The following is a 22701-nucleotide window of genomic DNA, read 5'->3' on the forward strand; positions in this document are numbered from 1 at the left end:
ATCGCCCAGAAACACCACTGAATAGCATGAGAATGAGGACCTTGATTTTTGAAGTCATGGACGTGAGAATTTTGTCTTCCACAAGTCTTTGTGAGTTGAAAGATCACACAGCTAGAGATCCAATTTTACAAAGGCTCAACCACTTTTTATCCATCAGAGATGTCCGTCCAAGCAATCTAGTTTACCTCAAGAAGTGCAACATTATTTTCCATACAGAGATGAGATTTTGTCTGACAGTGTAATTTTGGAAGGTCCTTAAGTAATTGTTCAGAGCCCTTGCAGCAAGAGTACATTACTGTCTTGCATCGTGGTCACCCAGGAACCAACTGTACCAAAAGAAGGGCTAGAGGACTCGTATTTTGGCCTTCTGCGTCACAAGACGAGAGATCACTTTCATCTTGTTCTGTGTGTAATAGTACTAAGCCACATCAACAGAAGGAACCACTTCATCTAAACCAGATTCCTGAACTACCTTGGTTGACAGTAGCCACCAACACTTTTGAGTGGAATTGTCAACATTATTTGGTGTTTGTAGACTCCTTACTCCAAATGGTTCGAGATTGACCTTCTTAACTTTGCATCCAGTATGGTCATTACTAAGATGAAATGTCATTTTGCAGTCCATGGTAGTCCACACACAGTTGTTTCTGACAATGACATGCACCTTACAAGCCAACAGTTCAAAGTACCTGTAGTCAAATGGTTTGGCAGAAGGTGCAGTTCCAAGTGCAAAACGGTTACTAGAGAAGTCAAAATGAAATGATGTTTTCTTGAATCTCAGAAATGTTCCTCATGGTAAACCTCTTGGTTCGCCTGCCCAGAGACTTCTGTAGAGACCAACCAGAACCACATTACCAGTCAGTAGTCAAATTGTTGGTTCCATGTATTAAGAACAAGTCAGTGAAAGGCGAGCTGTTGAAGAAATGCCTAACCCAGAAGTCCTACTACGGTAAAACCAGCATACCTCTCAATCCATTGAGAGGTGGTAAGGATGCAAATGTCCAGAGGTTATGATCAGATTGAAGTTGTGAAGAGTATTTGTCCAGAGCCGAGATCATACATTGTGGAATCACAAAGAGCAGACTTTTAGGCGGAATCGGAAACATTTAATACACAACTTGGACATGAACATTGTGTTTTGTTTCTAGTGTCTATAATAATGCATGTTTAACTCCTAATATAGTTTTTACAAAGGGAAATTTTTTTTAAGAGGGAGTATATAGATGTGTGTGTGTGTGTCTTTACAAAGTTATTCAGAGCACGTACTAGTTTGACTGCCATTTTGTAGTAAGCTCGAGTTGTAAGCATGTGTGTATGCAAGGTCTGCCTGTTAACCAGTTTGTTTATATTTTATGATGATGATGTCCATCCTGATGTGTTTCTATGAATTAAAACATCTAAACAAAATAAAACAACACAGGCTCTGATCTGGCTAGAATAACTCCAAAAAAGTTTAATGTGAAGCGCTTTTCGTCTTCCACCTTCCAAATTTTTAGTACAATACTATAAAAATGTGCAAAAGAACTCGAGACGAAAAACAGGAATAAAATACAACAGTTGCTACCTTTTGCTAACATGAAATGAAATACTGTATGTGTCACCACAGTAGACTTCTCAACTTCAAAATACAAGTCAAAGATGTGGCCTCATTTAAACCAGGGGGAGTGTAGGAATTCAGCTTAAGCTGCCAAACAAGTTCACGTTTCTCTAACAGTAACTGATGTGGTCCACCTTTTTCATCAACCACTACCTGATCTATCACTTTAAAAGGTGGGCCACATCAGTTACCGTTAAAGAAACGTGAACTTGTTTGGCAGCTTAGGCTGAATTCCTACAATCCCCTTGGTTTAAATGAGGTCACATCTTTGACTTGTATTTTGAAGTTGAGAAGTCTATTGAGGTGACACATACAGTATTTCATTTCATGTTAGCAAAAGGTAGCAACTGTTGCAGTTTATTCCTGTTTTTCGTCTTGAGTTCTTTTGCACATTTTTATAGTCTAGTACTAAAAATTTGTTTCTAAAATTTTCAGCATTTTTAGAACACAGATCCTCTAAGGTCTTAGAATACAGTTTAATGTATGTATTTGTACTTTTAGGTATTTGACACCCTGTCCATAGTTCTTGACATTTTTGCTTCAGACACTGTCACCTCTTGGTGTTGTGAGCAGTAGTCTGTTATATTTGTACTCGTTTTATACTTATTATTATTTATATTATTATTATTATTATTATGTTATTTTCTTCTTTTACACTCTAAGCATATATTTCTAACTACATTTTCCTACATTTATGCTTTTCATTCAGTATTTCTGTACTTAGTACAGTTTTGCATTTTTTTTTTCTAAAATGAAAGTTTTAAACAGACGTTTTAAATGAATGACCTTATTTTGCTGACATGAGCTTTAACACAAGAAAAAGGTTTTTGATGCAGAACACTTTTTTTAAATTATTTAACTTGGTATTTAATTAGTTAATTGAATGGTGGCTGAATCCAATTACTCTGCTTTGCTTTGGCACCTTTTTCATTTTAAAACTGTGTATGAAGTTTTTTTTCTTTTGTCTGATTTCGTCTTCCAAAGGTGGAAGGCGAAAAGCGCTTCACATTAAACTTTTTTGGAGTTATTCAAGCCAGATCGGAGCCTGTGTTTTTTTTGTTTTGGAGAGTTTTTTGTTCCAGTTATCTAAACAAAATACCCCGCCTGCTTGTCATCTGTGTTAGAGAGGAACGAGCGACAGGTAAACTATGGAATGGACTATGATAAGTTGGTTTAGGGTTACTAGGTTGGGCAGCTCTAGCCATTTGAGTTGTTTAAGAGCAAGACCACAATGGATTCTGTGGGGCAGGTTAGCGGCAAATCTGGCTGTCTTGTGGTAACATGATTCTAGTTTGCGTAAGTCTGATTTTTTTTTTTTTTTTTGGGGGGGGGGGGGGTTAATGTATGCCTCCCCTATATTTTACTAAAGTGGATAGTAGGTGGGTCCTGGCTATTAGCTTGTGTGGAAGAGTTGGTTAAGAGAGGTTTTATTCTGTAAAGGGAACCTAATTTAATGTGGGCCTTTTTGATGGCATGAGATGTTTGTCAAGTTTTAACTTATCTAGAAAGATATCTAGTAGCTTGGTTTCTAAGGCTGGTTTGATTACAATCACCTCGTCCAATCACACTCTAAAGTCCTGGTGGGGGGAGTTTGTTGGGGGGGGGGGTTTCTTTGTGACATTGGTTAGGGAACAGCATTAGGTTTTGCTGGGATTAAGGATGAGCTGGTATTTTTCTAAGACTCAATGGCAGTAAAAGATTTTTAGGTATTGTCTTGTAATTGTTTTAAGGTAGGTGTGGAGCAGATGACGGCAGAGTCATCTGCATATTGTGTAATGGAGGCAAGGTTAGTAGCACTGTATAGGTTATTGGTCAGAACGGTGAAGAGCAGAGGCCCAAGAATTGAGCCTTGTGAAACTACTGTAATGGGAAGTGGGGATCCCACAATCTGATCATTTTGGTTTCTCAACTTGCAGTGATGACATAAAAACGCAGGCTTTCTTCCAGAACTGTACAGATTCTCCTTTCTTCTTAGAAACCCCGCCCTAGGAAGACCTACAGAAGTAATTTGGGAAAAAGTTCACTGAGCTAATTCTAAAGGTTTGGATCATTTATCATTTTTTTTTTTTGCTCTCTGTATTGGATTTCCTGGTTGGCCTTTTCCAATGTGGGGATAGTTTTTCCATGATTAAAGTGCAATTAGCTGTCATTCCTAACTTTCACGTGGAGAGCATTGTGCTTCCACTGCCTTGAGGCTCTCAAAAACATTAAGAGGCGCCTTTGTCTTGCAAGCTCTGTTGAGGGATCCCTTGCCTCCTTGGGGAAACATCACTATCTAGTTAAAAAGCCTTAACAAGGTACTGCTTGAACCAGCAGATGTCCTTCAAGGATGCATCTGCAGTCCTTACAAATGGGTTGTCCTGTCGTCAGGCAGCCCTTTGGTCGGCCGGATTCCAAAGTCTGGGTCTGGCCTCGGCTGGTGGGGAAACATCACTATCTAGTTAAAAAGCCTTAACAAGGTACTGCTTGAACCAGCAGTTTTGGCAGATCTAAATTTCTACCTTGGGAAAACATTATTTTGGGGTCTGTTATCTCAGCCAGGAGTATTTTGGAATTACAGTCCTGATCATGCAGATGTCCATATTTAATTTTTCATAACAATAATTTTCCTCAGGACTAATCCAGCCATCTTTCCCAAGGTGGTGTCAGAGGCAAACTTAAACCAGACTATACATCTACTGGGTTTCATTACAATTTTTTCAAGTAAAGGTGAATATTTCTTTCCTTGTCCATTGTCCAGTTCTCTTCTTTTATTAGCACCATACAAAAGGACTTTGGTAACAGTTATTTACTTCATTTTCTTTTTCTAAGACTGAATTGGGTTCCAGCATGTCTAAGGTTACCCCGTCCAGATGGCTGTCTGCTTTGTATTTCCCTTAGGCCTGTAAGCAAAAGTTTTGCCATTGCCCTCTGAGTAGATTGTACATTTTACAAAGCACTTGTTGCTTCCGCAACATTCTTTAACCACAGTCGTATTAATGGTATTTGTGCAGCAGCTACATGGTCCACAGTTCCTACGTTTTGGCTCTCATTACAAGCTCAACCTGCAATCCAGGTCCATAGCTGCTCCCCGTGTGTTGATGAAGGTGGAAGAGAACATAAATTATGAATGTCATGTACTTGCCATAATAGATTGATGTTTGCTTCTTCCATCCTTCTCCGCATCCCTATGCCCTCTAGATTGTCACCACTCCTTCATGGCTCATACTGGACTGCATTTACCTTTCTGGAGCCTTTTCTGGTTGCTTTTGGTGGTGACAGTACTCTGTCTAGTAGGCAGTACTTTCTTTTAGTGTGGGTAATTGCTTGTGGGCAGACTATCTGAGGCATAGGGTTGGTGGTGCATTGTGGTAGAGGGGAGGAGGCTCTAAACTCCCTTTCTGTTATCAAAAAAAAAAAAAAAAAAGCTCAGAAGGGTGTAGTGCCCAAACCACTATATTTTATCCTTTGGTCTACTGGAGCTGACTAAAAGTTTGGATGTTTGGAAGGTGCCCATAAGCTTTGTAAGCTGGCAGACTGTATCCTTAGCAGGATCTAACCCATATAGCCAAGGCTACTGCAGCAGTGATCATTCAGACATATATTAAGTTTTATTTATACATCTGTACTGTCTAGATTGTCTGTCTGTTCTGTCTTAATCCTCCTAACCCTCTTGGTGTTGTCTCCTTGCCTTATGTTGGTGGGAGTAGGCATTCTGTCTGATTAGGCTTATGTTATGTTATTTCTCTTTCTTTCTTTCTTTCTTTTTCTTTTGTTGTGCCTTAGAGTGGGTTTGCAGAAATTTGGAGACAGTGTTCTGGGTAAAAGAGAGGGGACCAAGTAACCTGTGTTTTGATACATAGTTATCTAAGTTTTGCTAGGCATATTTCTGCAGGTTATTAAGATGGTACTGTTAATTCAGATCTGTTATCTGAATGAGTATGTAACTTTTGATGTTTATCTCATTGACTCGATGAGCTGTCAACTTCAGGTCCCAGAACATCTTCTGGGAAGCTTGGATATTTCAGCATTGGTTGTGCTAGCACAGAGGGTCTCTAGTGTGGTGCACCCATACAACTATGGCTGCTGTTGCTTTCTGTAGAGTTGCATCGCCTGATACAAGCTTTTTAATACCGACATTGGCATCATCATGGACTTGTGTACTTTTTTCACATGGGGGGGGTCCTTTTTGATCCAGCCTTTCCTTTATGCCAAAACTAGTTAGAGTCATGTCAAAGTATAGAGCTCCTCCAAGAGTTTTCTAGCAAAGGTGAATGTATGTTGTGTTGTCAGTTTATTAACATGGATTGATTCAAGGCATTCAGGAAACAGTAATTTCTCCCTCTCCCTCTCGCTATCCCTCTCCCTCTCCTCAAGCTCGGGTACAAGGTCAGCAAGCTCTGTGAAAACCATTGGCTTTCAGATTGTATTTTCCTTTCTGTATCACAGGTGTGGAAAAGAAGTAGTACTGGCTGTGCCAAAGACACATTCAGCTAGAACTGTTGCAAATTTTAAAAGCTTTTATTCAGAAGGCATGCCTGGATGACTTCTGTGCTGCAGCAGTGTGGTTATTAAAACACAGAAATCCCAGGTCCTGATCTTCTTTTAGTGTGGCTTTAGTAAGCCATCCATCCAGGAAGATTCGTAAGAGACTGTGACATGGTTGTTAATGAAATTCAGTCTGCTTAGTGTGTAGCGGTTGTGGAAAGTTTGTTGCTCCATGTGCTTAGCTTGGTCAGTAACTGGATTTGGGGGATAGAGGCACAGGGGATCATGGGTAGGAAACTGTGCATGTGTAACCTGGGAAAGTTTTTAACAGTTCATTTGTAAAGTGCCAGAGTCATGGAAAGTCAATGAAGACTGAATTAGCCCAGTAACTCTCTAAGGTTATGGTAACTATTCTTTGTGTATTTCTTGTTAACATTGTTTATTGTCAAGGTTCATATAAACCCTGTAATTGTACAGCTTGACTTCTACTGAAATAATGGGGAGTATTTACCACATTTGGTATACTGCCTGTTGTCCATCAGCTGTGTGTGATCTACTGGCCTGCTCTCTTCAGGAGAGAGCCATCCTGGGCCCATTCATTCCCTGAGAGGTGAGAGATGATGACTGAGCATTGTCTGCTATAAGGCCTTTTTCTTTTTATGCACTTAGCCTGACCCTAGTGGCTGGTATCACTTCAAAAGACCCAGCTATCCCGTCTTCTAATGTAGCCCTTTGCAGTGTATGTGGGGGTACATACATCACTAGTTTGGATGGACTAAGCTCATGCCCACAGTTTTACAGCCCTGTTCGTTGACTACAGGCTTCTGCCTTCATAGTAGCACTCATCTGACTGAAACCACCAGTCTCTCTCCTCCAGGGTGGGTGAGCCAGCATTAGCTATTCTATTTCACTTTTTCCCACCCAACTGTTCCAGCACCCAGGTTTGCTTGTCTTGGGTTATAGTCAGGGTTCATTTCTCTAGATGACGGAGCTGGGTCACTGATTTTTTTCTGTACAGTACTGATTTGGATGTATAATTCGAACCTTCAATATAGTTAACTCAGCCACGTGGAAATATGACATTTTCTTTCTATATTTCTAGCTGCTGTTAAGATTGAATGACTGTAAAGATTGTAAGTGATGCAAAGTAAAGATAAAACTGTGTTAATATAAAGTATTCTGAAAAGCAAATGTGAGAAAATAATGGGTCTTGTTAGTAACGCAAGTCTTTTACCATGTATTCAGGTGTTGCATTTCTTTTTTTCTCTCCTTACTTCAGATTCATGGAAGTTCTGGAATGAAAGGAGCATTAACGCTACTGTTAAGCACCATACGGAAAACTGACAGTGTTGCATTTTTCCTTCCTGCAATGTGCCGTCTACTGGTTGCATCTCCAAGGCATTTCTTGGCGATACAGTAATTAAAGGGTTATTTCTTCAAAACCGAAACTTTTTTTTCTCGAGTTACCGATTGTTTACAGCATGGGAGATATGACTAATAATTCGGTTGTATATAGTGGCATTAAAAATTCAGTAACTGAATGCAGTCATGATGGAGAATTTGGAATCACAGTTAAGGACCTGCGCAGTCTCATGGAACTTAGATCAACAGAGGCATTAGAGAAAATTCAGGAACTTTATGGTGATGTCCAGGGAATTTGCACAAGGTTAAAAACCTCTCCAGTTGAAGGTAAGCATGTAATTTCTTTGAACAATAAACTACAAATGTTTTATCCACCTTTCCACCTGTTACATTTTTTCCAGTTTTTCTGTGTTTAAGAGAAATGTGGTATGAAATAATTAGTCATCAAGATTCTGGAATAAACATTGGCATTAGTTAAACATATGTTCGTGGTTACTTGGCAGTCTAAAGCTAAACATGCTTTACAACATTGTGGTGTTGCAGTGCAGTAGAAAATAACAGTGAGGGGTGCGTTTATGTAAAGAACAGCCTAGTAGACTTGTACTCCAGTGGTGTGCTGATTATGGGGGGAGCTTGATGAATGACTTGGCTCTTTCTCTTTTTTCTTAAATGTTTTGGTCCATGGAGATCAGTGTTCCACGTTATCAGGCTTAGTCCAGGAGCAAGCACTCTCTGGTTAAGTAACTTGCTAACAGCCGCACAGTAGGCATATGCAGGTTGAGTGAAACTCTCACCGTGGGCAATACAGGAAGCAGCTTGTTAATAGCTCAGTCTTAATCATCTGCTTTAACTGCCAGACAGATGGCTGTGCAGTAAGACCTGAGTCTGTATGTCTTGGGAACTTAAGTGACAAGTGGGACAGCTGTCAGTTGATAACCGCATTGTGGTTGACCCACCAAACTGGGTATCACCCAGACAAACCTGCGTTCCTTAAACCAGTAGTGAGAGTTTGAGGGTTTGTTTAATGCCAAGTGGTTTTCTGCAAGGTATCATTGTGATCACTGCTGTAATAGCCTAAACTGTGTGTGGGTTATGGGATTTTCTTCATTTAATTGAGTTACTGTAATGTTGAATTTCATAATGTCAAGACTAAAATGTCGAAACTTCAAAAAAATGAAAAGTGAAATGGGTAGAGTCTTGGATCATCATATATGTTACAGCGCTAGTGCTGCAGATTGTTATTACTTATCACTTTACTTACAAGACGTCATCACCTCTTAAACATGGCGGAGGTAAATTTTTCAGTGGAAGCTGATTTTTGCATTAGTTGTTTAGGTTTTTGACAAACGGGCAAGTATTTTTTGTTTTTGAAATCCATTTGTAGTGGTAGTGATGGTGTCAGTGGTGTTTATTGCCTGGGCCCTCTCCATTTACAAGAGGATTGCACTATTTGCCATGGCTTCAATCCCTGCACCCTTACAGAACATAAAAACAAGTTGATTTTTAAAGAGTCTCTTGCCATCTTCTTTTGTAGAAACCACATCAAAATCACCCAAACCCTCATCTTCAAAATCGTCCTCTGCATCTTCTTGGAAGAGAAGCCCAAAGGACCAGGTGTCAACCCCAGATCCTGAAAAACTGAGGGTGCAGAAGCACTGTGACTCATTGGCACAGACAGTTTCAACTGTATTGGGTCTGACACTGCTAGTTGGATCATACAGATACCAAACCATCAGACTTTACTTTATCGGCTCAGACACCAAAAGAGGTTGTAGATATGACTTTACTTCCCCACATCAGGTACTCCTCATCCATGTATCCAGTCCCTGACAGACTACCATTCTCCATTTTGCAAAGTCAGACTTTTCCATATAGACACTCCACTCATTCCTCCAGAAGCCTCCCAGAAGACGACGTGGAGAAAGTGGTAAGGAAAAGCCTCTGGGCAGGAACAGATTGGTTTCCCTTCGGTGCCTACCCCTCTGGCAAGGTTGTCCTACCTTCTACAACACCCCCCTTGCAAATTCTTTCTCTGATGCCCTTTGCTGCTTCGGAGCCCTAGGATCCTATCTGTCTGTGAGCCAGGGTTTTCTCTGATATCTCATGCACTCTGATCCGGAGAGCTCTCTGAGCTGAAGTCTGGCTGTCTGATCCAAGGTGCACAACTCTACTCTGAAGTTTTCTGAACTGTCTCTCCTTCTCAGAGCCTTGGCATTGGAAAGTTTGGCTCCGACTTCCACCTCGGGAGTATTGTCGTTGGGGTGGGGGGGTAACAGTTCAGAAATTTGCCTTCTCAGATCTGAACACCTCTTCCACCACTTCATGCTCTGCCTTTGAGGCTACAAAGAGAGTTTTCTCTGCCTCTGCAGATCTGACAGAGCTTTCCCCCACAGATCCCAGATATGCTACCATTCTGCCTCTTTGTCGTGAGCCACTACAATGTTCTCCCCAGTGGCATCCAGTACCAAAGACCTAGGTTTATCCACCAGGAATTCTCGGCTGCTGGATCTCTGATCTGACTTTGCAGCTGAGTCAGATCCATTTACTAAATTCTTGGGTACAACTCTCAAACTCCTTCTTCTTCTTTTAGCCGTAATGCTCTGGATACCCTGTAATACCACATATCTTGTTTACTGCCTTATCGCAATAGATGCTGATTCTTCTTGCAAAGCTTTGGTATGGGTTTTAATTAGTGGATGTAATTTTTCTTGAATTTTTTTTCATAATTTTTGCTGTTTTAGTCACTCTCGTATACCTCAGTATTTTTTTATCAGTTTTATCTCAAGTTAACATTCTAATTTTCCTTTCATTGGTGTTGCTCCCCCCCCCCCCCAATCCTTTTTTCCTCCTCTTACTCTTTATAGGGAGTTTCTTTTCCCCTAATAAAACAAAAAAAAAAAATTCTGGGCTGTCTTTTTCTCTTGGTGACAGATGCAACAAACTGGTCCTAAAGGGCATTTTAACACCCTCTTCTTCTTCCACCTCCTCTTTTTCAGGGGCTCCTACCCCTGCAAAAACATCTAAGGCCTCTATGGAGGCAAAGAGAATCTCGGAAGCAGTCTTCAACTCACTTTCCCCAAGTCTGCTTCTACTTTGCTTCCTCCTGCTAAAGTTCAGAAGACGTTGGCTCTAACACCCTTGGATCCGAAGCAGAAACACTCTGATCTGATACTTACACAATCTGTCTCCTAGAACCTGACCACCTGGTTCTGTCTGGAGCCTCTCTCTCGTCATTTCCACTCTTCCTTCCTGCAGGAGACCCCCCCCGAGGAGAGAGTCTTGGCCACCCCGAGGAGAGAGTCTTGGCCACAGTCTACTACTTGCCCCATCTAGTCCTGCAAGAGCTTTATTCTGAAGTGGAAGTTGATAGGATGATGAAGTTCCTCTGGGGTCAGATTCTGGTAGGAGTTATGCAGTCTCCTGTCTTCCATTGTATCCTTGAGCCTCCCTTCCATTTGTCTTACTGATTTTTCATTCTCTGATCCATCCAGTGACTTTTGGATCTGAGAACCCCTAGCATGTCTACATTGATCCAGAGAGAGCTAGATCTTCTTCTACTCTGACTGCATCATTGACTTGTTTAGAACCAATTCTGTTGGATAAGGATGAGTCTTAGAGCCGAGGTGTTGGCAATGGGTCTGGAGGACTTGGTTTGACTCTGAGGTTGTCAGAGCTGTCCCTCAGGGCTTTGGCATTGGACTCTCCTTTGAGGCACTGCTTTGGGCAGGGTCTAGGCTTGATAGCTTCTTTAGCTTTGACTCCTGTGCAGTCAGCTATGGCTTTGCTTGGTCCTTCTGCCTGCGAGGTGCTGGAGAGGGTCTTCTCTCATCTGAGAAACACTGCTGCTTTTCTGTGGATCCTACAGTCATCTGGTCTGAGTTCTGATCCTCGCAGACCTATCAAGCATTCAGACAGCCCCTTCTAAGACTTTTCTCTCCTCGGACACTTCTCTTATGGAGGACCTCCTCGGGGAGATTGTCTGGAGAATATTGCAAGAGGTGGGACACCCCCCCCCAGGAGTCTCATACAGAAGACCCTGCCTTCGTGGGAGGGGATGGGTCCCCTAAGGCCACCACCTGCTGATGTCTCCTTTGGAAACTAAATAGAAATCCTGCAGAAAGATGGATGGTCCTCCTATACCCCTTCCCAGGGGGAGTCGGTGTTTCTGGAAGCTTTTGAGTCCATCCCATCTACGTCTTGGGTGACTCCCCTATCCTGAGGTTATTATAGATCTAGTCTCTCACTGGGTATGAAAGGAACCGGAAAATATATAACCAATCTCCAATCATCCTGATAAGTTCCTTCCCCTCCTAAGGACAGGCTCCACTGGAGCAAAGGGGTTGATGCCATGGTTGCGGCCACTAAAGAGCTAGCTGAGCAGCTCCCCTGTCCATTCCCAGCTAACAGAGAGTCTGGGTCGTACAGATTCGGGAAGTGCATTTATGCCTTTGTACCCTTTGTCTTACAGTCACTGAATTGCTTGGCACATTTCACTAGGCTGCAGAGGGATTTGAGCAAAGATCTTTCCAAATGCCTTTGAGTCCACTTTCCAAATCACTTTTTGAGTCAATGTCTTGCAGAGGACCACAAGAAGCTTTCTTTCCAGCTGGCCACTCTTTTTTTTTTTTTCTGTATTTGTAATGCTTCCATGAAGTTACTTTCCCATGCAGCTGAGGGTACCTCATGGGTGGTTGGTTCAGGCATAGCCATTAGACATAATCCATTAGACATGCCTGGATGTGCTTTTCTGACCTTTGAGTCCTTCAGGTCTTCTTTCATCAGTGTTGTGTTTGCTGGATTATCCTTGTTTGACCCCACTGACAAGGAAACCCTTTCCTGAGGTGCGCAGGATGGAAAGACCTTGTTTGCTGTAGGGATCAATTTCTCTGCCCCTCAGAGATCCGACTCATAAGGGGATATCTCTCCCGGAGAAGACAGAGGAGTTGTAATTGAAGACACCATCCTCACAACAGAGGAGGCCCACAAAATCAGGGTTTCCGATGCTCCTTTTTTGAATAAACCCTCATAGTGTTACTGAAATCTTGCCTGGCTGCTCATCTCTGGAGACAGTCAGAGGATGCTTGACTCTGCACCCTGATACCTGGACTTTAAATCAAAGTAAATACTTTGGTGTGGAAATTTCATACCAAAAAGGAAAAGACTCCCAAATGTTCCACCCAGTCAGAGGGAGGCAGCAGCTCTAGAAGTTCAACGGCTGCTTGACAAGAGTCATCCAGGAGGACCTAGCAGACCAGAAAGTATTTGGACCTACTCCAGATTCTTTAGTGCCAAAGAAAACCGGGGTCCTAAGACTAATTCTGGACCACCGCAATCTGAATCAGTTTATAAAGAAGTTAAAGTTCCAAATGGTCACATTTCAGTCCATTCTGCCGTTCCTGCGCAAGGACGGTTGGATGTGATCCATTGATCTTCAAGAAGCATAATATCACATCAAGATAAACAGATGATCCCTAAGATTTCTGCACTTTTGACTGTGGGCTAGTCACCATCAGTTCAGAGCCCTGCCCATTGGTCTCCCCACAGCCCCCAGGATGTTCTCCAAATGTATGGCAGTGGTAACAGCTCACTTGAGACTGCTAGGATTGCGAGTGTTTCCTTACTTAGATGACTGACTTCTAATTGCCCCAACCAGGCATCTCCTCAAACAATCCAGGGACTACTTGCTCCAGTTATCAGTCCATAGGCATCTCGGTCAACCTTTGCAAGTTGCAGCTTCAACTTTAGATCCTGCAGTTCATAGGTGCTAATCTGTATGCAGTTAATCAGATGGCACTGACCGGAACAAGTTTTTGTCATACCCATCTCCCCCAGCCAGACTGATTCTTCATACCTTTGGGTGTATGGCAGCAGCCATAACCTTGGTTCTTATGGCCTGTTTTTATATGCAAATTCTTCAATGGACACTCTAGCTGTTCAGTGGTCAATTTTTTTGCCATCCCTTGTCTTCACAAGTCAAGCTCGCTTAAGTATGCAAAGACCCACCTGGGTTTGGTGGAGTCAGACAAGGTTTCTTAAGGCCCCCCTTTTGTTCTTCCACCTCAGTAGCCACTGTTACCACCAATGCCTCCCAACTGGGGTGGGTGGTGGGACATTTCTTGGGAAGGACAGTCCAAGGCACGTGGTCCCCAAAAGAAATCAATTCGCATGTCAGTGTTAATACGTCTGTAATTTTAGTACATCAACAAACATTGGGGAACCCAATCTTATCTTCTTTGTTGAGAGGCATTAAGACTGGCAGTGGGTGATCTCCTCCAACTGTTTTCTTTTGGCAGTGCCCATACCGGTGAAATCCAACGTGCTAGCAGACAAACTCAAGCAGGTCCATTCTGATGCCTCATGAGTGGTCTCTCAAACGTTTAGTGGCGGAGAGGTTTTTTGTCTGTGGGATCAACCACATCAAAGAAAACGTGCAAGATGAGGCACATAGCTTCTCCGTTGGAATCTCTCACTGAGGAGACTGATTTTGAGAAAGGAGGGCCCCGAGATCACCACCAGATAATGTCTCCTTTAGAATTCCTCAGACAGGTAGTTGGTCATTGATAATTCCTCTCCAGAGTATTTTTTGGAAGCTTTTGATTCTGGCCCATGTAAGTCTTGGGTTACCCCCCCCCCTTCCCGACAGATGAGACCATTGACTTTTGGTTTCCTGCAAGGCATGGAAGGAGCCAGATACAGTTGAGCATATACTGAGGTGACCTGACAAATTCCTAGCTCTCCCCAAGGATAGACTCCAGTGGAGCAAGAGTCCCAGTAGATGATATGGTGATAGTGGCAGCCACTTAAATGAGCTAGTGGAACAGAGTTCATCTGTCCACCTGCTCAACAGAGAGTCTGTAGTGCACTGGATAGGTTCGGAAATGGTCTTTGCCTCAGTGACATTTGATTTGGGTCTCTTAACTACCTGGCACATTTCAGAAGACTACAGAAAGTTTTGACCAAAGAACTATCAAATTCTCTGAAGTCCATGTTGCACCTCGTGGGTTGCCAGTTTAGACATGTCCATAAGAGGACGTGCCTGGATGCAGCTCTACAACTTTGCGGATGCTTTCAAGACATCTTTCATCAACGCTCCCTTTGATAGAACTTCTCTATTTGGTCTGTCTGTGAAAGAGACTGTTACCTGTCATGAACAAGAAGGAAAGACCCTGTCAACCATGGAAATAGTTTTCTACCCCTCAACAAACCTTTTGTAGAAATCCAGAGAGGTAGTACGAAAGTGTGGCTCCACAAATCTCTGGGACCATTCCAGGATCTGCATGGGGCAACAACTCTAGAGTCAGAGGGGGCAGTTCTAATGGTAGATGTCACCTCCGAGGCTGTGGAGGCTCACAAAATCAGGGTTTAGCGATTTCCTTTCTGGACAGACCCTTTCAGTGATCCTAAAGGACTGCCCACCTCTGGAGGTTATCAAGGGATGATTGTTCTTGCACCCAGATGCCTGGGCTATTATAATAAGATTCCTGGGTGCTACAAATTAATGTCCAGAGGCTACACCATACCATTTTTTCAACCCCCAGTCTACAAAAGGCGAAGAAACTTCCCGACGTTCACTCGGAGGAAGGCAGCAGCAGAAGAAATTCAAAAGCAGCTAGACAAGAGTCATCCAAGAGGTCTCACCATACCAAATAAGATTTGGAACCTACTCGCATTTCTTTTTAGTGCTGAAAAAGACCGGGGACCTGAGACCAATTTTGGATCTGAGCAAATTGAATTGCTGTATGAAAAATTCAAAGCTCCTAATGGCCACAGTCCAGTCCATCCTGCCATTTCTTCTCGAGGACAATTGATTGGATATGCTGTATAGACCTTCAGGATGCGTACTGTCACATAAAAATAATCGGGTGCTCCTGAAGATGTTTACACTTTTTTTTTTTTTTTTGGTTGGGAACCAGTCCTTGCCAATTCGGAGCCCTGCCCTTTGGCTCACCACAGCCCCTAGGGTGTAAGTGTATGGCATTGGTTGTAGCTGCCTTGAGACTCCAAAGATTCCATGTGTTTCCATATTTAGATGACGTGCTCTTCCCACCCCCTCTATGCATCTCCTTAAACAATCTAGGGACTGTTTGCTCCAACGTTGTCACTCACTGGTAATAACAGTCAATTATGCCAAGTCGAATCTAGCACCATTGCAGAGCCTGGAGTCTTTTGGTGCAAATCTGAACTTGACAAAACAGATGGCTTCCTTACTAATTCCTCTCGTAGACAGTCAGATCTTGGGTTCATCAGATTCTTCTCAGTCTTCTCCAGCCAGATTAATTATTGGAGCGTGGGGGTGCATGGCAGCTGCAGTAGTACTACTCCCTTTAGCATGATACTATATGCATGTTCTCTAGCTGTTCAGCAGTCTAGTCTGAGTACCCCTATCATTTCTAGTCAAGCTTACACTGATTTGCAAATCAATTTGTGGATCCAGTTGGATGACAGTTATGTAGGTTGACCTTTTATTTTACCGCCCCACTAGCCACTGTGACTACAGACTTCTTCCAATTGGGGTAGGGGTGAGGCATTACTTGAGAAGGATGGTCCAGGGCAAGTGGTTCCCACCAAGAGATGAGGGGAAATTCAGTTTGGGTAGTTGCATCTGTAGGTGCCTTTTTATGCCCTACGTTTAGTGCAAGGAGCATAAGTAAGACGTATGGTGCAAACAGGATCCTTTTCAAGCTTTTCAGTATTGACCAAGTGACTGGCTTCCCAGGATGGGACATCCCTTCTTTCAAGAATACTGCAACAGTGATCTAGAAGGACATCCTATGTTCAGCCCTCAATCCAAGAGGCTTGGCAGATAGAAGAAACAAGTTGATTTTGATGGGTCTTTTCCTTGCTACAGCTTCTGGGGCCCAACCCCCCCTCCAAAACTAGCAAGTCTGTTCTGTTGGAGCATCAAAAACACTCCCCACTGAAGCCCCCCCCCCCCGGTTTTTGTTGGAGCCGCTGTCCACGAGTAGAAAAACTTTGTATCTGACACCATCAGATCCCAAGACCCCAATCCTCTGATTTGCAACCATCCGATACAAAGGCTTAGTTTCCTGTCATTTCAGTTAGCACTATACTACAACCCTCGGATACTAGGTCCTCTGATCTGAAGCAAAAAGCGACACATTGGTGTCCTCCATGAGCGACTCCACTGGAGAGACAGTTTTTGATAAAGGAGAAGGGTCCCCCATATCACCATTGGATGACCTCACCTATGGAGACATTTTACATATCCTCAAACAAAAAAATCCCCTCTGGAAGAATTGGTATTTTTGTAAGTTTTTGGTTCAGGCCTGTCTATATATTGGGTTAGTGTAACCCCCCCCCTGTCGGATGAACTTACTGATTTGCTCTCCTGCCAGTCTTGGAAGGAACTAGATACCATCAAATCTGTTCCAAAGAGACCTAACAAGTTCTTATCCTCTCTGAAAGCCAGACCCCCCCCCCTGACCCAGAGCAAAGTCCCAATTGATGCTATGGTGGTGGTGGTGATGGAGGCAGCCACCAAGAAAGAGCTAGCAGAGCAGTGCTCATCTGTTCATCCACCAAACAAGGGAGTCTAGGGTACTGGACACTTTTGGAAAGCAAGTCTCTGCCTCAGCAACCTTTGACCTGAGGTCTCTTAATTACCTAGCACTTCACGAGGCTTCAGAGAGAGAGAGAGATTTCACCAAAGAGCTTTCAAATTCTGAGTCCATGTTTGTGGAAGACTTCAGAAGAACACCTCGCAGCTGGCCACAATCTTTTTTTTTTTTTTTTTCCTTAATGTCCATCTCAAATGCTGCAATGAGGTTTTCTCTCACACAGTTGAAGTCACCTCACAAGCGTCTGGATAAGGTATTGCTCTTAAACATGCCTGGATGTGGCTAAGTGACTTTGGGGAGCCCTTTTAAGATGTTTCAGCGTTCAGTTCATTGACTCTTCTTTATTTGGGCTATCTGTAAAAGAGACTCTTACCTGCAGTGAACAAGATGGAAAGACCCTGTCTGCAGTGGGATTAAAGTTCTGTACCCCTCAACGGACCTTTTTCAGGAATCTGAGAAGTGGTAAGAAAATGTGTAACTGAAAATCTCTGGGACCTTTTCAAGCTCTGCATGGGGACAATTCCTCCAGAGGCAGAGGAGGAAATTCTAATGGGACACGCTGCCTAGCGGTAGAGGAGGCTCGCAGAACAAGGGGTTCCAGGATTCCTTTCTGGGCATACATTTTCAGCACTCCAGAAGCGCTGTCCATTCTGGAGGCAGTCTAGGGATGATTACATTTGCACAGACTTCTGGGAGCAGGAGTAAAGATATTTGGGTGCTAGAAACCATATCCATAGGTTATTTCATTCCATTTTTACAAATCTCTCTTCACAAAAGGAAAAAGTTCCCGATGTTCCACCCAGTCAGAGGAAGGGTACAGCAAAATACTTTTTTTCTAGCAACTTTTGAATTTCATCCAAGAGGTCCCACCAGACCAAATAGGATTTGGAACTTACTCTCATTTCTTTTCAGTGCCCAAGAAGACAGGAGACCTCAGACCAATTTTTAATCTAAGCAACCTGATTCAGTATGTGAAGAAGGCAAAGTTCCAAAAGGATGGTCACTGTCCAATCTTCTCTTCACAAGGATGACTGAATGTGCTTTTTAGATCTTCAGGATGTGTACCATTACATCAAAATACAGGTGCTCCAGAAGTCATTTACACTTTCCATTGGGAGCCAGTCTGTATCAATTCAGTGCGTTGCCCTTTGGACTCACTACAGCTCCCAGGGTGTTCTATCAATTGTATGGAAGTGGTGGCTGCTCATCTGAGACCCAAAGGATTCAGAGTGTTTCCATATCTGGATGACTGGCTCCTCACTGCCCCCTCCAAGTATCTTCTCCTATATTTCAAGAACTATTTGCTACAGATTTGCCAGTTACTGCGGATAACAATAAATTTATACCAAGTCAAACTTGACAACAGTTCAGAGCCTGGAGTTTATTGGTATACTTCTGGACATAAAAACCCAAATAGCTTCACAACCACTTTATTGCATTTTCACCATAAAAAAATCCACTTCACCTATTTCCCATCCATCTCCTCCATCTCCTCCAGCAAGATCTGTTTGCATTAGGTTCTATGGCAGCAGCCATTGTACTGCTTCCCTTGGCACATTTCTTTACGCATGTCTTTAAATGGACTCTAGCTTTTCAGTGGTCCATTCTGTGTCAACCCTTATGCTTACCAGTAAAGCTAACTTCAATTTTCAAATAACAAATTCACTGGTGGATTCCGTTGGATGACCTTCATCTAGGCCATCTGTTTGTTTTGCTGCCTCCATTGGCCACAGTGACCATGGACGCTTTCCAGCTGGGTTGGAGGGCATTTCCAATCTGCATGTCGGTATGCTAGAGATGAGAGCAGTCCTGCCTGCACTGCAGGCTTTTTGAGATGCTCTCCGTCTGGGGACAGTTGCAGTTCAGACTGACAACATGTCTGTGGTCTGGTACATTAACAAACAGGGAGGAAACTGATGTTATCCCCCCTGCAGAGACTATGAGCGTGTGGGAATAGATTATGTCTGACTGCTTTCTAGTTGTAATGCACATCCTGGGGAAAACCAACATGTTAGTGAACAAACTAAGCAAATCCATCTTGATGCCTCAGTAGTGGTCTCTTAACCAATCTGTAGCAGAAAAAGATCTACCATCTTTGAGGTCAGCCTTGCTGTTACCTTTTTGCATCTCCCCACAACAAGTGCAGCAGGTAAATGACTCTTACTTCACCTTCTGGAGTCGCCAAGAAATGCTCTAGTCTACGCCTGGCCCGCTGAGCTCCTTTATACTTATCCCCCTCTTCCCTCGATACCCACATTTCCGCAGAAAGCAAGTTGGCTGAAGAGCTCAGTCATGCTCATTGCCCCCTTCTGGCGTCGACTGGTATGGTTTCCCTTGCTATGGTCTCTCCTTTGTTATCCTCCGTGGGTACTGCAGTCCTCTCTAGATCTCATCTCTCCCCAATCAGAGATCCAACACTTCAGTATCCAGACCTTCAGACTAACCACGTGGTTTCTCCACTTCCAGTAATGGTTAGACAGCCCAGGCTTTCTTCTCCCATATGTACAGATGTTATGTAGTCCAATCTTGCCTACATTCTTGCCCGTGGGTTCAGAGCCGAATATCGGCTCCAACTTGGCCAAACTTTTCTAGCTCGGCTATTGGCTGGGCTAAGATGGTATCCCATGCTACATTGCTCCATATCCCCAGATCTCGTTTGCTGCTCATGTAGCTCGGATGTGGTCTCGTTCTTGGCTGTGACTAAGTACCCTTTTTTCTTCTTATTGAGAGAATTTATTACAAACAGCTATTTTAATAGCTATTTCTAGTTTGGTGTTTTGTGCATAATTTGTAGTGTGATTGTTTTTGTGGTATCCCACTAGCTGTTCCAACGGCCTAGGCCCGTTTCAGTTGGAGGACCTAGTCTGTCCCCTTGCTTGTCCCTGTGTGTGTCTGTCTAAAACCATTTAAATTAGAGGTTTTAGTGTCTTGTTTCCTTTGTGTGTGCTAGTACTGGTCTAAAACAGTTTAAGGCAACTAGGGCTAAAACCTCTAATTAGTGTGTGTCCGATCTGAGGATTGTTTGTGCAAGTTGGTTAGTGGTAGTTTTGTTCCCGTGCTCAGTGTGGTGTATTTTGTGACTCTTGTTTTTCTCCCATCGGTTCTGTACCGTGATCAAAGGATAATTGTGCTACTTTATTAAGATGTCTAAAGATTCCAAGGAGCACAAGCCTTTGGGTTTTAAAAAATGCTCTGTGTGGCTATAAAATGTCCATCACTGATGGACATTGGTATGTGTCTATTGTCTGGGAGCAATCCATCTTCAGGAGTCCTGCAGCTTCTGCCATGATTTTAGTCCCAGGGTACTTCAGGAAAGAAAGAATAAGTTAATTCTGAAGGGACTCTTGAAACCCTCGTTCGAAGAGGGACTGGAATCTGCTTCCAGCTCAAAACCAAAATCCACTAAATCGAAAAGAGTTCTCCGGCTCCTTCAGTCTCCTCGGAGCCACCGGAGAAAGTAATCTAATTAGCTTCGACCTCCTCGGCTCCACTGTCCTCGGGGCTGCAGGAAGTGTCGGTGTTGATGGAACCGGCATCGGCTCCAATTATATTGGAACCTATTCGGAGCCGATCGCCCAGTACTAGACAAGTTTCACCTGAGAGGAGATCTCTATCTCCCTCCCTGTCCTCCAGGACACTTTCAGATGTGGATGTCAATAGGGTGGTGCAGAGACTCCTTCAGTCACCGGTTTTGGCTAAATTGTTCTCGGCTCCGGAGCCCGTCCTGCTACCTTCTTCAATTCTTCCTCCTCCGAGCGCATCTCTGTCTTTGGAGCCGGAGTGCTTCGCTCCATGTGATGTTTCCAGGTCTGTTCCGATGGCCCCTCCTGGCTTATTGGTGCCGACGTCTGCTCCGACCCCGTTGGCGCCATCCACGGGGTTCAGGACTCTGGATTCTTCATTCGGGCCCGAGGGAGAGGCCTCGGGACATCTACCTGTTCCTAGTCTCCCTCTCGGTGCCTCGGCCCAGGGAACCCCGACTCCTGTCGTGGACTAGGAGGCTTGTCGGTCCTTGGATTCGGGAGGGCCAGTCTTTGAAGCCATGCGGAGTGCGCTGGCCAGATCGTCTGCTACATCATGCGGGTCGGTAATTTTGTCCCCTACCACTCCGGTGCGGGTCTCTGATCACCACCTATCAGACAGCGGAGCCCCAAGGCCTCAGGATACCCCCACGAGTGGTCCCCAAGTTTCTGAGGGCCCCTCAGAGTGTTTGCCTGAGGAGCCCCCTAGAAAGAAAACGTGCAAGAGGAAGCACATAGACTCCCAGGATGAGTCTCTCACCTCCGATACTTACCTCGAGGAATCTGAGGGGTCCCCCAAGTCATCCTTTGAGGATGTTTCTTTCTCTGACCTCCTGAAGATTTTGAAACGGAGGTGACTGTCCATCCAAAGCCCCCTCCGAGGAGGATTCGGTCTTCCTGAAGGCCTTTGGTGCTCAGCCCTCTGCCTCCTGGGTGTCCCCACCCTTCGAGCTCCTGGATTTAATTTGTCGGAGGGTGTGGGAGAACCCTGATTTTGTGCAACCTATACCCAGGAGACCCAATAAATTTCTGTCTGCTCCCCCGGGTAAGGAATTTTTGTCCAAGGGAGTCCCTGTGGATGCCATGGTGGTGGTAGCAGCCACCCAGAAGGAATTAGCCGACACTTCTTCCTCCGTCCAGCCTCCTAACAAGGAGTCTAGGACTATGGATCGGTACGGGAAGCGTACCCTTTCGTCAGCAACCTTTACCTTACGGTCGCTGAACTACTTATCTCACTTTACTTGGCTCCAGAGAGATCTCCTCAAGGAGCTAGGAGATGCTCTCACGGGTAATGTTTCTGAGGTGGTGGCCTAGACCATTAACACCTCAATTCCATCGTTAACTCCTCCATGAGGCTAATTTCATATGCAGCCGAGGGAGTGAGTAGGGCAGCAAGCTCAGGAGTCGCCCTTAGGAGGCAAGCCTGGATGCACCTTTGTCATCTCATGGAGGCCTTCAAGTCTTCATTCACTGACGCCCCCTTTGATGGTTCTTCTTTGTTTGGAACCAAAGTGAAAGACACCCTCACCAGGTGTGAGCAGGAGGGAAAACTCTGTCCGCTGTAGGGGTCCGTTTTTCCCTTCCCTCTAGGCCTTGCCCCACGGCCCAGAGGGGTGGAAAGATGTGGTTCAAAAAGGAGGTTTTTTCCTGATTCACAAGGTTAGCCCCCCTCCAGAGACAGAGGAGGGGGGAGGTTATTCAGGAAGACGCCGCCCTAGAGTCAGAGGGGGCCCCCACAATTCGGGAGATCGCAATTCCTTTCGTGGATCTCCCTATCGTCGCTCCTGATGGGAGGCCCGACTGTACGTTTCCAGAGCCAATCGGGGGTCGAATATCGTTATACCCGGAAGCCTGGAAAAGCATCACCCAGGACCATTGGGTATTACGAATAATTTCCGGAGGTTATGCCATCCCCTTTTCGTCAGTTCCCCCTCCAGTCAGAAAAATCCCGGACGTTCCACCCAGTCAAAGGGATTACGCAGCTTCAGAGGTTTAAAGCTGCTAGAAAAAGGAGCCATCCAGCATGTCCCCTCAGACCAGATCGGATTAGGGACTTACTCAAGATTCTTTCTTTTTGGTGCTGAAAAGAACAGGGGACCTAAGACCCATATTGGATCTCGGCCAACGGAACAACCATGTACAAAAGTCCAAGTTCCGTATGGTCACATTACAGTCA

General features: G+C 44.1%; 1 protein-coding gene across 1 annotated transcript in view; it reads left to right on the forward strand.

The window, feature by feature from the left end:
- Positions 1 to 22701, forward strand: part of ATP2B1 (ATPase plasma membrane Ca2+ transporting 1) — a gene marked incomplete in the record, with an annotated part of 2275481 nt that overhangs the window by 27714 nt on the left and 2225066 nt on the right. The window contains 1 exon segment of the mRNA XM_044087859.1: positions 7344 to 7753. Coding sequence (XP_043943794.1) covers positions 7546 to 7753 — 208 coding nt within the window.

The sequence above is a fragment of the Protopterus annectens genome, chromosome 11.part0, assembly GCF_019279795.1.
Source record: "Protopterus annectens isolate FY-2018-M chromosome 11.part0, PAN1.0, whole genome shotgun sequence".
In the NCBI taxonomy this organism is placed as follows: Eukaryota; Metazoa; Chordata; order Ceratodontiformes; family Protopteridae; genus Protopterus; species Protopterus annectens.